The 12,627-nt window shown below is 36.4% G+C and overlaps 1 protein-coding gene across 5 annotated transcripts; it reads left to right on the top strand.

Moving 5' to 3' along the window:
- Positions 1 to 1,916: 1,916 nt before the first annotated feature.
- On the top strand, positions 1,917 to 11,363 carry LOC125250557 (ubiquitin carboxyl-terminal hydrolase 37-like). 5 transcript variants are annotated; one of them, XM_048163184.1, is made up of 20 exons: positions 1,917 to 2,230; positions 2,810 to 3,176; positions 3,358 to 3,456; positions 3,707 to 3,749; positions 3,841 to 3,993; positions 6,919 to 7,044; positions 7,213 to 7,339; positions 7,563 to 7,699; positions 7,846 to 7,945; positions 8,042 to 8,121; positions 8,211 to 8,317; positions 8,460 to 8,563; positions 8,681 to 8,759; positions 8,864 to 9,002; positions 9,109 to 9,423; positions 9,514 to 9,565; positions 9,655 to 9,761; positions 10,169 to 10,247; positions 10,351 to 10,435; positions 10,558 to 11,363. In XM_048163184.1, exons 1-15 carry the CDS (start codon positions 2,168 to 2,170, stop codon positions 9,110 to 9,112), a joined length of 1,728 nt encoding a protein of 575 aa, XP_048019141.1. In that variant the 5' UTR covers positions 1,917 to 2,167; the 3' UTR covers positions 9,113 to 9,423; positions 9,514 to 9,565; positions 9,655 to 9,761; positions 10,169 to 10,247; positions 10,351 to 10,435; positions 10,558 to 11,363. The 5 variants fall into 5 exon arrangements, with proteins under 5 accessions (XP_048019141.1, XP_048019142.1, XP_048019140.1 ...); XM_048163185.1 differs by having other exon boundaries at positions 10,351 to 10,485; XM_048163183.1 differs by having other exon boundaries at positions 10,351 to 11,363.
- The last annotated feature ends 1,264 nt before the right edge of the window (positions 11,364 to 12,627 follow it).

The raw sequence follows: 12,627 nt of genomic DNA, 5'->3' as shown, positions 1-12,627 counted from the left end.
AATTAAGATATTAAAAATTTGATGGCTCAGTGAGGCCTGCATTGCTGCATTTTCAATGCCCAGAAAAGTACTAAATACATATTTAAAACAGTTTGTGTGACTATAGTGGTTCACCCTAAATATTATAAAGTGATGAGAATACTTTTGAGCGCAAAAAACAAAATAACGACTTTATTCAACAATATCTAGTGATGGGAGATTTCAAAACACTGCTTCATGAAGCTTCGAAGCTTTACGAATCTTTTGTTTCACCTATCAAACTGCTGAAGTTACGTGAACTATTGAAATTTCGAAACACTTATGACATAACGAAGCCTCGTTTACTGAAATCACGTGAAATCACGTTACTGAAAGATTCGTAAAGCTTCAAAGTTTCATGAAGCAGTGTTTTGAGATCACCCATCTCTAGATAATGTTGAATAATATCGTTATTTTGTTTTTTTTGGGCACACAAAAAGTATTCTCGTCGCTTTATAATATTAAGGTAGAACCACTGTACTCACATGAACTGTTTTAAATATGTTTTTAGTACCTTTCTGGGCATTAAAAAAGGAAATGATCATATGCAGGCCTCACTAAGCCATCGCATTTTATCAAAAATATCTTAATTTGTGTTACGAAGATAAACGAAGGTCTTACGGGTGTAGAACAACATGAGGTTGAGTAATAAATTACATAATTTTTATTTTTGGGTAAACTAACCCTTTAAGACTGAACAACTTAAATGCCTGATGTTTTATAAAATTCCACAGAAATTTTACAGAAAAACACAACATAAGACACCTGTATATTTGTGTGCATGTGTTTATGTGTGTGCATGCATTAGGTCTCACCCCTTCATATGTGTTCTGCATTTGTGGCTCTTTTTTTTGTTTGTTGCCAAATTCTATACATATGCTCTCTGTAGCATTCACACCTGTGTGTGTTTGTGTGCATATGTGAGTGAGCATGTCTGTTATACATTGCATTTGTGCTCTAGTACCTTTAGTAGGTCTTTATTTCTGTGTGTACACTTTCAGATTTATGCCAGATTTATTGATTTTATATAACAAATAAAAAATAAAAAACTTGTATTTTATTGCCAACTCCATTCATTTTGAATGTGGGGTAATTTTTTTTTTTTTTTTTTTTTTTTTTTTTTTTTTACACACCTTTAGAACAATCGAATCAAGCCTAGTTTTGTGTGTGTATAGATAGGTAATATTAATCTGAGATGAGGGGAACCATGTTTTTAACAAAGGAAAAGTCGATTGGGGTCACCCTGACCCCAAACACTGCATAAGAGGAAGAAATTTGTAATAAATATTAACATTCACTGTTGAAGTATGTAAAATAAGTAGTTTATTTAAATCACAGAGTTAAAACATGACTTGTTACAGATGTGAAGAGGCAGGAAAATGCATGCATCAGGTCAGGTGTTTTGACAAGAAAGACTTCCGCACAGGCTGCATCCTTAGGATGAGTCCTCTGTCCTCCGTCCTGGTGCAATTAGAGAATGGAATGGAGCCTTTTCACATTTCTAGGACTGGAACGTGAATGTAAGTGTATAAGAGGGTAAACTTGCATGGGAGACTAATAGTAGCCTATATAATTTTTTTTGATAGACATAGTATATAATTTATTTTTCTGTTTATGTAAAATTTTTATTGCATTACTAAAATAATCACTTAAATTGTGCCAAATTAAATGTAGCTTAAGTATTATTTGTGTGTGTGTGTGTGTGTGTGTGTGTGTGTGTGTGTTTGTGTAATTTAACTTTTTTTTTTATTATTCGTCCACTTTGTTGCCAGGCGTCCACTAGTGAACAAATGGCCAAGCATAAGTATTCATGAATAACTTATTAAAGCATACGTATTATAAAAATATTAGTATTATATAAGTATATAAAAAAAACTTGACATGAAAAAAAAAAAAAAAACTTGACATGAAAAGATTCAGTAGAGCAGCCGAGTGACGCGAGGATAGAACGTTTGAGAAAGAGGCTCAGTGACGTCACACTGACTAGCTGCATTCCAGTCCGTTGAAGAGCTCGCGCTTCTCATCTGTTTAATCAGAATGACTTGGTTAGCGAAGGGAAGTCAAATGCTAAACGCCTTATGGTTTTAAGGAGAGTTTACCCATTGAACTCACTTTGACTAACGTTGCACAAGTCTTACAAATACTGTACATGAACATTACCACCATTATTACATACCGTAGTAGAATAGTCACACGGATTATGATCACAAAGGTAGGGAACTGCTGTTTATTTACTCTGATTTGAGATAAATGCTTGACATGTGAAATACTATCAAAATATGCACTGCATATATGTATTTAAAATCTCGATACTATCATTAATATTATGTGATTGCATTACATATGTCAAATGAACTTTTGTCCGTGCTTGTTTTTTGCTTTGAATGTATTAGCTGACAATACTAGTGAAAAGTATAACAAACAACTCAAAACAGCAACAAAGAAATATGTAAAACATACGAAAACTTGTGAAACAAATATTTATTTTATTTAGTTGCCTCTCATTGTCATAGGCTATATACATTTACAAAAAAAAAAAAATTTGAACTAGATAACCACTGATAGAGAAAACATTTGTGAAATTGAACTTTTTGAATCTTAAGATTATTTTGCTCACTTATTGGACTCACTTCTTATTTTGTTTCTGAAAACAAGACAATAATTTTTACTTGTCTAGAAAATGCTTCTTGATTTAAGAATTTTTAAATATTTGGACTGGAAACAAGTAAAAAAATCTAGGTAAGAAAAACATTTTTTGCTGTGTAATTCTGAGTTATGTTTATCTCTTTAGAAAATGGTGAGTGACGTTCATCAGGCAGATGAGAAAATGGATAAAAAGACCAAAAAAGCGAAGAAGAAAAACAAGAGGGTGAAGTTTGCGCTGTCTTCTCCAGTTGATGTGATGGATTCGTCCACTACAGCTCCTGCTGACAGCGGCAAATTGCCCAACTCTTCGAGCAAAAGCAGATTTCAATTTCTGCACCGCTTTTTTGGCAAAATACGGTCATTCTGTCTGCCAAGCAAGTATTTGTCTTCTAAACAGAAGAACAGCGACACCAAGACTGAGGCTTCTTCCTCAGTTGCAGTCGACAGATCATCTGAGGAGCATCGAGAAGCTGATCTGCTGGCTGCAACTCAGGAGACTGAATCCATCACATGTAACATATAAAGCAGTTCTCCATATTTTCTACCTGATCTTTTCTTAATGCACAATGCTTCATTTGACTTGTTAAAGGCTGTAAAATTCAGATATATTTCTTTACTATGAACATTGTTTTTAAAGCAGGCAAACAGTATGAACAATAGATCATTCCTTGTATTATTATTTCTTCTCATCAGTTGTTGAAAGGATAAAACTGTCTCCCAGCTTCGATGGTTCTTTCACATCCATAGACACATCTTCTGATGAAGAGACTCAGGAGACAAAACCTTTCGAAGGTGAGAGAATGATAAAATCAGAGTTTATTCAGAGCTTACAAGTAGTAAATGCTAATTTATCATTTCTGCTGCTTATTAAAATTAATACCGGATTATATTTAATGAAGCATTTAAAATCCAGACTGGAGCTCTAGTCTAAAGAATTTGAAAACAGCTTACATGCTGTATTGATTCATAATATCATCTATTTTAGAAAGTCTTTCTTGAGACTTGCAGTTGATGTTTGACTGCATCATTTCTCTTTTCACAGATGTAGCTATTGCTCCACCCTTTGCTGCTATTGATCTTGATTGGTGAGTAAAAGGACTGAGTTTTGTGATGATTCAGGTTATTGAATCCCTAACCTGCACAATATTAGGTAACATATGCATGATGTTTCCTTAGCCTTCAAGAAATTATGGACAGTTTAGGAAGCGAGCCGCTTGGAGATACCCAGACTTCAGCACTGCTGTGGGTCAGTGATGTGCTCGGACAGCAAGCAGCGACTGAACAGGACAGCGAGACGCAGGGTGATGATGCTGACCTAGCTCCTATGGGGTAAAGACGTTTTTGAATGTTAAAAGTCTGGACATACCTGCCTATGCTTTATGACAACTATTTTCCAAATTTTATAACAATAGTGAAGTTATCAAATCTGTGCAATAACACAATCAGACAGAAATAAACTATTTCCTGTGAATGTGTGAGACTTCCAGTTCATTAGATGAATAACTAGAGGAATAACCAAGGTCTGTGAATGGTAAAAACTTTTTGTGCAACAGTCCAATGTGTTTATGATTATTATAATAAATTAAAATATGATTACAACAATTATTTTGCAACATCAAGCAGCATATTGAACCCTTTTTTTACAGCTAAAATAACTGGAAGCGAATGACACTGGAAGCCACACACATTTAAGTTAAAATGGTCCCACATGCTCTTACAATAAAAATATGGTGGATAGGAATTATTTAGGAACCACAAAATACACAAATGAAAACTCTTTTTTGTCTAGATACTGACTCAGCTTGCTTTGCTCATTCTGAGGTGCATGCTGGGATGCTTTTGTCAACACTTGTTGGCTGCTTAAACTGGTCCAAATCATAGATTTAAAATGATTACGGTAACACTTTACTTGAAGGGGTGTGCATAAGACTGACATGACGCCTTCATAATCATGACATGGCACACGTCATGAATATGAGGGAGGTTTTATGCATGTTGTTGACAACTGTCATTAAATATCCTTCACTCAATTATGTCATTTTTAATGCAAAGATGACATTGTTTGAGATGTCTTTGTTATGACAACTTGACATGAACCAATACATCATAACCTGTCAGTGTCTTTGTCATGACAACTTGACATTATTTAGCTTTATGGGTTAACATTACATTAAACTGTCATGTGGTTGATTTTGACATGAGGGCATTATAATAGTGTCATGAATATTTTTTTCACTTTTTTTTCAGTTTCAAATTGAACTTGACATTAAAATGTCATTAAGTGTTAATACTCTGTCAAATAATTTTATAACAGCATCATGAATAGTTTTCATTTAATAATGTTTTTTTTTTAAGTTTCCTCCAATAGAAGGTCAGATAATAGACAATTTCAAATTTCTTAAAAAAGATGACACTGTTATAAAATAATGGTAACACTTTATTTTAGGGTCTTTTAAGTAGTTTCTTATTACTATTAGCATGCATACTACTAGAATATTGGCTATTTATTAGTACTTATTAAGCACATATTAATGCTTTATTCTGCATGACCTTATTCTACATTCTTAATCCTACCCAATACATAAACTTAACAATTAACTATTAATAAGCAGTAAATTAGTGAAGTTAAGTCAAGTCACCGTTATTTATAAAGCGCTTTTTACAATGCAGATTGTGTCAAAGCAGCTTTACAGTGATAACTGGTATATAATTTTGGCTGCACAGCAGCTCTTAAAGAAAATGGTGTCAGTATCCATCTTAAGTAATTTCAGTATTGATTCATTCCGATGTCAGAATCAATAGATATTCATTTAGTTAATTTATCTATATCAGCAATGGGGTAAACAGTGGTGTTATCATCCAGCTCAGTTCAGTTCAGTTCACATACAATGGTGTCAATGCAGGCAGATCAAAACACTGTTGAATATCAAATGTCAAGTGTCCCCAGCTAAGCAAGCCAGGAGTTTATTGAGGGAAAAGGCATAGTTAATAGTTTATATGTGTTCCCTATACTAAAGTGTTACAAAAATAATGTAATGTAATGTTAACCCATAAAGCTAAGTAGTTTCTTAAGTTTGATTATTAATCTGCTATGTCATGTTTATGGCAGGTTAAGTTGTCTGGGTAATGTCAAGTTGTCATGACAAAGACACTGACAGGTTATGATGTATTGGTTTATGTCAAGTTGTCATAACACAGACATCTCAAACAATGTCATCTTTGCATTAAAACTGACATAACTGAGAGAATGACACTTAATTACAGTTGTCATAAACATGCATAAAACCTCATGGGGTCATGTCAGTCTTATGCACACCCCTTCAAGTAAAGTGTTACCATGATGACATTTTGGTTTCGTATAGAAATTCATACTTAATGCTGGGTACACACCACAAGATAATCGGGCTGATTTTGGGCCGATTTCTCCCCTTCTGACAATCCTAGGTAATCATCCGATTATCTTGATGGTTCTACAGATTATCTTATCAGATTTTCCTGTAGTGTGAAGTGTGTTAAGAGTGACTGAATCTGCTCGGAAGAACGTATTCAACATGTTGAATATTTACGATCAGAAATCCTGATGTGTGGGGGGAACCCCGAGGACAAACGCATACATGCTCTGGAGATTATTACGTGAAACGAAACAATATCCAATCAGAAAGCTAGCCGACAGAAAACAGAAGCATAACAAACGCGGTCATGGCGCAGCATAAAGTTGAATGGATTTGGACTGCAGAGATGGAGAATTAGCTTATCGATTTGTTTGGACAACGTGTTCTGCAAAACATACTAAAATCATTCCAAACACTATTCCAAACGGAATTTCTTCCTGCTTATCGTCCGTCATGTTTATTCTGAAGTCTCGAGACATTTTGCGAGATATCCTGTGTTCAGTCAGGACTGTGGATGAAAATCCGTTCATGTGTAATGTGCTGTCTTTGTCACATCACGGCACACTACGGCACACCACACACTATAGGAGCAAAACAGTTAAATCTAGGATTTTTTTGTCCTCAGGTTTGTGGTGTCTTACATTTTGAAAATCTTTTAAGTTTTCAAAAATCTTTTAGTGTGTACCCAGCATAAGGACATTTCTCCTCAAAACCAGTCTAAAGTATCTTAAGTAGAAGCCTTTAGATCAACATTTCTTAAGGACAGGAGAAGCTTAAATTCAGTCGTTTGTAGTTTATCTGATGTTTATTCTGAAATTAGTTTTAAAACTGTCTACTAACCAAAACTGTCTGATTCTCTCAGTCTTCCAAATTTAGGGAACACTTGCTATATGAACTCCGTCTTGCAGTGCCTCCTCAGTGTTTCCCCCTTCAGGGAAGATGTGCTTTCCCTGCAGGAACACTGGAAAAATGAAGCCGTACTACTTGGGTACCAAAACTGATTCAACATTATATCTAAAATCTTCCTATTTAAACTGTTTGTCGTAATGTAATTCTCATGAAATTCTAGAGTACAGCAGAATAACCTTTATATATAAGCTTAGGAATTAACAGTACACCAATTATGTACATATAATATTCATACATTTCTCTCCAGAGCATTATCTGACTTGCATATGAGCAGGCTGGGCTGCAGTGACTCTGAACTGAAGAAAAAGCACTTGGCTCTAATTAAAGGCTACATTGAAAATGACTATCCAGATTTCGAGGGAAACCAGCAGCAGGTGAGGACGTCTTAAACCAGGCATTTTACCTAGCAAGACTTCTTTGTTTATGCGGTTTCAAGTTTTGCGGAACTGCAGGTCTCTATTCCACTTGCATTCATTCAAAATTCATACCAACCTTTTCAGCAATGAACAACAGTCTTGCAAACAAAATGTGTTGATTTGTTCACAAGTTGCATTCAACCTTGCAGCTCTTTATCTATCCTTCTCTTTCTTCTCTGAGGATGCACATGAGTTCCTCATGGCTTGTCTGTTCTGTCTGAAAGAGGAGAGTGAGATTCTGAAGGTTTTTTGTCCCACTTACACTTCCCCTGTGGCCAATATGGAGTTCAGGCTCAAACATGAGCGCACATGCGACAGGTAATGATGACATTGCACATACCTACCTGCACTCATCAGTGATGAAGCAGTAATATTATACTATATACTACTATTCACATATAAAATTATACATGCTCATTCAAAAACAATTGTGTAAAGAAGTGTTTTTCATTCTGTTGTTTCAGCTGTGGCTTCCAGAAGAGCTTTCCAGAGGATTTCAACTACCTCTCGCTGGTCATCGGCCCTCAAGCACGTCTAACAGACAGTCTGCAGCAGTACTTGAACGTGAGTGTCAGTGCTAAAGTGATTTTATCACATGAACAGGAGCATATTATTTTTGTCAAGTCTTTTCTGATAGACTGCTGTCTTTGTGTTCTTCAGGCATCTTCAATTGATTGTGCGTGCAGCCAATGTTCTGGCACCAAGGCCTCTGAGACTCTGAAGTTTCTCAGCCTTCCACAGTAAGACACACAGTTAATCAGTTACTACCTTAGAGAATAACTAAACATGAGTTGGTCTATCACTTCTGATCATTTGAATGTCTATACAGGGTCCTGGTCTTTCTGGTGATGCGCTTTGACATCACGTCATCTTCCATGTGCAAGCTGAAGGACCAACTGGAGATTCCTGAGGAGTTGACGCTGTCCTCTGTTGAAGGTACGGCCACTGTTTGTTTTATCCAACTGCTGCAAGTAATATTTCAGTGATTGTAGATAGACATGCTATAACATCTCAATTACTCTTAAGGACAGCTTCAGAAAGATAAGTGTTTTCTTATTTGATCTATGATCTTCAACAGAGAGCAGAAAGCAGCCAGTGTCAGCTAAAAGCTCAGCAGGCCGCAGAACATTTCTCCAGAAAATATTTAGGAAATGGAATAAAGTTACACCGCTAACACCACAGGAAAGGCATAGACAGCAATTCATGACAGATAGACAGACAGATAGATAGATAAACAGCAATTCAGGAATATTTGAAACACAGCAGTATTATCTTATAATCTTCATGTTTCCTAATCAGGAGGAAGTACCAGCTGTCATTAACGCACAGTACAGACTCAGTGGTGTTGTGTCGCATTTGGGAAGCAATTTGTTTAGTGGTAAGAATTTGTTGTAAATTTCCAGTTGTCTCATTTGTTCATTCATTGGCCATGTGTAATTCTAGCCAGTCCCAAATTTATACTGACGTTTCTCTGTCTTAAAGGACACTACATCAGTCATATTCATAACCCCAATGAAGATGGATGGCTGAGGTGCAGTGATAATATTGTCAGAGAAACCAGCTGGTCGGAGGTGTCCATGGACATTGAGACAAATGGCTACTTGTTGTTTTATGTCAAAAGGTATTGAATCCAATAATATTCTGTTTTTAACATTCAGTGCTCACTTGTATTCAGTCACCTGCTTTGGGATAAAATGCTGAACTCCTCCTCACTGTTGTTTTTGTAGCTGAGCAGCGGCTGGTTCATGAAAGTTTTAAAGAACAGGAAAGCAACAGATGAGGAAGATCCCGCTTAATGTGAAACTCTGCTCAATCCTCCTAGTCAACAAGAATGGATCTTGAGAAACTCACATGCTCTGGTTTCTCTCACATCACTTGGTCGATTTGTGAGTCAGGAAGTTGAGTTTTGTGTAAAGAAGTGTTTTTCATTCTGTTCTTTCAGCTGAGGCTTCCAGAAGAGCTTTCCAGAGGATTTCAACTATCTCTTGCTGGTCATCGGTCCTCAAGCATGTCTAACAGACAGTCTGCAGAAGTACATGAACGTGAGTGCTAAAGTGATTTTATTACATGAACAGGAGCATGTTGTTTCCATCAAGTCATTTCTGATAGACTGATGTCTTTATGTTCTCCAGGCATCTTCAATTGATTGTGCTCTGAGACTCTGAAGTTTCTCAGCCTTCCACAGTAAGACACAAAGTTAATCAGTTACTACTTTAGAGAATAGCTGAACATGAGTTGGTCCATCACTTCTGATCATTTGAATGACTCTACAGGGTCCTGGTCTTTCTGGTGATGTGCTTTGACATCACGTCGTCTTCCATGTGCAAGCTGAAGGACCAACTGGAGATTCCTGAGGAGTTGATGCTGTCCTGTGTTGAAAGTATGGCCACTGTTTGTTTTATCCAACTGCTGCAAGTAATATTTAAGTGCTCGGTGGTTGTATTCTTCAAAGATTGTAGATAGAAATGCTGTAACATTTCAATTATTCTAAAAGACAGCTTCAGAAAGATATTTGCCTTTCTTTTTCATGTGTTTTCTTATTTCATCTATGATCTTCAACAGAGAGCAGAAAGCAGCCAGTGTCAGATATTAAAAGCTCTGCAGGCCGCAGAACATTTCTCCAGAAAATATTGAGGAAATGGAATTTACACCGAAAGTTACACCATTAACACCACAGGAAAGGCATAGACAGCAATTCATGATAGACAGACAGACTGACTGATTGACTGCAATTCAGGAACATTTGAAACACAGCAATATTTTATAATCTTCATGTTTCCTAAACAGGAGGAAGTACCAGCTGTCATCAACGCACAGTACAGACTCAGTGGTGTTGTTTCACATTTGGGAAGCAATTTATTTTGTGGTAAGAATTTGTTGTACATTTCCAGTTGTCTCATTTGTTCATTCACTGACCATGTGTAGTTCTAGCCAGTCCCAAATTTATACTAAGTTTCTCTGTCTTAAAGGACACTACATCAGTCATATTCGTAACCCCAGTGAAGATGGCTGTGGTGCAGTGATGATACTGTCAGAAGAACCAGCTAGTCGGAGGTGTCCATGGACATTGAGACAAATGGCTACTTGTTGTTTTATGTCAAAATGTATTGAATCCAATAATATTCAGTCACCTGCTTTGGGATAAAATGCTGAACTCCTCCTCGTTGTTTTTGTAGCTGAGCACCGGTTTGCGCATGAGAGTTTTAAAGAAGTGGAAATCAACAGATGAGGAAGATCCCACCGCTTAATGGGAAACTGCTCAATCCTCCTAGTCAGCGAGAGTGGATCTTGAGAAACCCACATGCTCTGGTTTCTCTCACATCACTTGGTCGATTTTTGAGTCAAACTTGCTCCTGGCGGTTTGATTAAAGCAGCACCCCATTTGCATTCCTTCTGGGCCGGGATGTCTCATGGCAGCATCTGGGGCCTGGGATTTGTTTTTGGACAGTTGGTGGCTGTGTCTACCCTCTCTTGTCCTTTTGGGATTTGCAGCAGAGGTTCATCGAGAGCAGTGAACTTTGCCAGTGCCAGCAGCCATATGACTGTTGCCCAAGACTGGTTGCCCACTGAAGCTAAGCAAGGTTGAGCCTGGTTAATAATTTGCAATTCCCACCAACTCAGCTGTTGTATTTTACTAAGATTTGTATTTTACTTATGATTGTACAATCAGCAACTATCTTTATGAGACAGAGGAGTCAAACATGTTTATACATTTGTCTATACATTTAAATTTGACTTTTTGAAATTTAAGTCCTGGAAAACCTTTGAAAACGTTTCTCAACAAGTATGCCAACATTATAATATAAAATATTATTTATTGAACAATAATAGCCATTATAAGCTTTCTATTTAATATATATTATTAAATATGTTGTAAATTGTATTTTGGATACCTTATATCTGTAATTTGAGTAAAAAAAACAATATTTTTGTGTAAACAAGTCATTAGATTGCAATTTAATTACTATGTAATTATAGTCCTTTATTTTTTTTCTGTTATTACATCTTTAATAAAATATTTTATTCAAAGTTTATGCCCTCTTTCTGTTTGCTCTTCTTTGCACTGAAAATTCTAGGGCTTTGGTAATGTTTCCGTACTTAAAGTTTGCATGTGCTCAGGGGCACATTAAAGGGTTAGTTCACCCAAAAATGAAAATTCTGTCATTTATTACTTACCCTCATGCCGTTCCACACCCGTAAGACCTTCGTTAATCTTCAGAACACAAATTAAGATATTTTAGTTGAAATCCGATGGCTCCGTGAGGCCTCCATAGGGAGCAATGGACACTTCCTCTCTCAAGATCCATAAAGGTACTAAAAACATCTTTAAATCAGTTCATGTGAGTACAGTGGTTCAATATTAATATTATAAAGCATGATGGCCGACTTATTTAGTGATGGCCGATTTCAAAACAATGCTTCAGGAAGCATCGGAGCACAGATGAATCAGTGTGTTGAATCTGCTGTTCGGAGCGCCAAAGTCATGTGATTTCAGCCATTGGCAGTTTGACACGTGATCTGAATCATGATTCGACACACTGATTCATTTATGCTCCGATGCTTCATGAAGCAGTGTTTTGAAATCGGCTATCCCTAAATAAGTCGTTATTTTGTTTTTTTGGCGCACCAAAAATATTCTCGTCGCTTTATAATATTACTTTACTAATATTACCACTGTACTCACATGAACCGATTTATATATGTTTTTAGTGCCTTTATGGATCTTGAGAGAGGAAGTGTCCATTGCTCCCTATGAAGGCCTCACGGAGCCATCGGATTTCAACTAAAATATCTTAATTTGTGTTCTGAAGATTAACGAAGGTCTTACGGGTGTGGAACGGCATGAGGGTAAGTAATAAATGACAGAATTTTCATTTTTGGGTGAACTAACCCTTTAATGCATGGGCTTACACGGGCTGAAGCCCAGGGGCCTGCAGTGGGTAGGAGGCCTACTGACTGCACGAAAAAAAAAAAAAAAATCATATATATAAGGAGGATACATTGTGCAAGCTGCGCCCTTTGTTTAACATTAGTTTATATGTTTATTTATTTTTTGGTTTATCGCACCATTTTGTGTCTACATTTGAGACTGATAAAGGGAGCTGTAAAGTATTTTTGTTGAAGTACAGTGTCGTTTTGACCATAATAATGTAGTAAATCTAACTTGTATAAATATTACAGTAGTATAGAAATATATTATACATACATTTATAGGTAAAATCGGAACTTTTTTTTTTGATATTCTT

This window comes from Megalobrama amblycephala, linkage group LG17 (genome assembly GCF_018812025.1).
Source record: "Megalobrama amblycephala isolate DHTTF-2021 linkage group LG17, ASM1881202v1, whole genome shotgun sequence".
Taxonomy (NCBI): Eukaryota; Metazoa; Chordata; class Actinopteri; order Cypriniformes; family Xenocyprididae; genus Megalobrama; species Megalobrama amblycephala.
The sequence above is the reverse complement of the archived record's forward strand: the minus strand, read 5'-3'. Positions and strand labels throughout refer to the sequence as shown.

Bases quoted from the DNA above. Each gene is read 5' to 3' on its own strand.
- LOC125250557 (XM_048163184.1), top strand. From the start codon at position 2,168: ATGAACATTACCACCATTATTACATACCGTAGTAGAATAGTCACACGG. The intron at 3,177-3,357 runs GTAACATATAAA...TCTTCTCATCAG, and splicing joins GGAGACTGAATCCATCACAT to TTGTTGAAAGGATAAAACTG. The intron at 7,700-7,845 runs GTAATGATGACA...CTGTTGTTTCAG, and splicing joins CATGAGCGCACATGCGACAG to CTGTGGCTTCCAGAAGAGCT.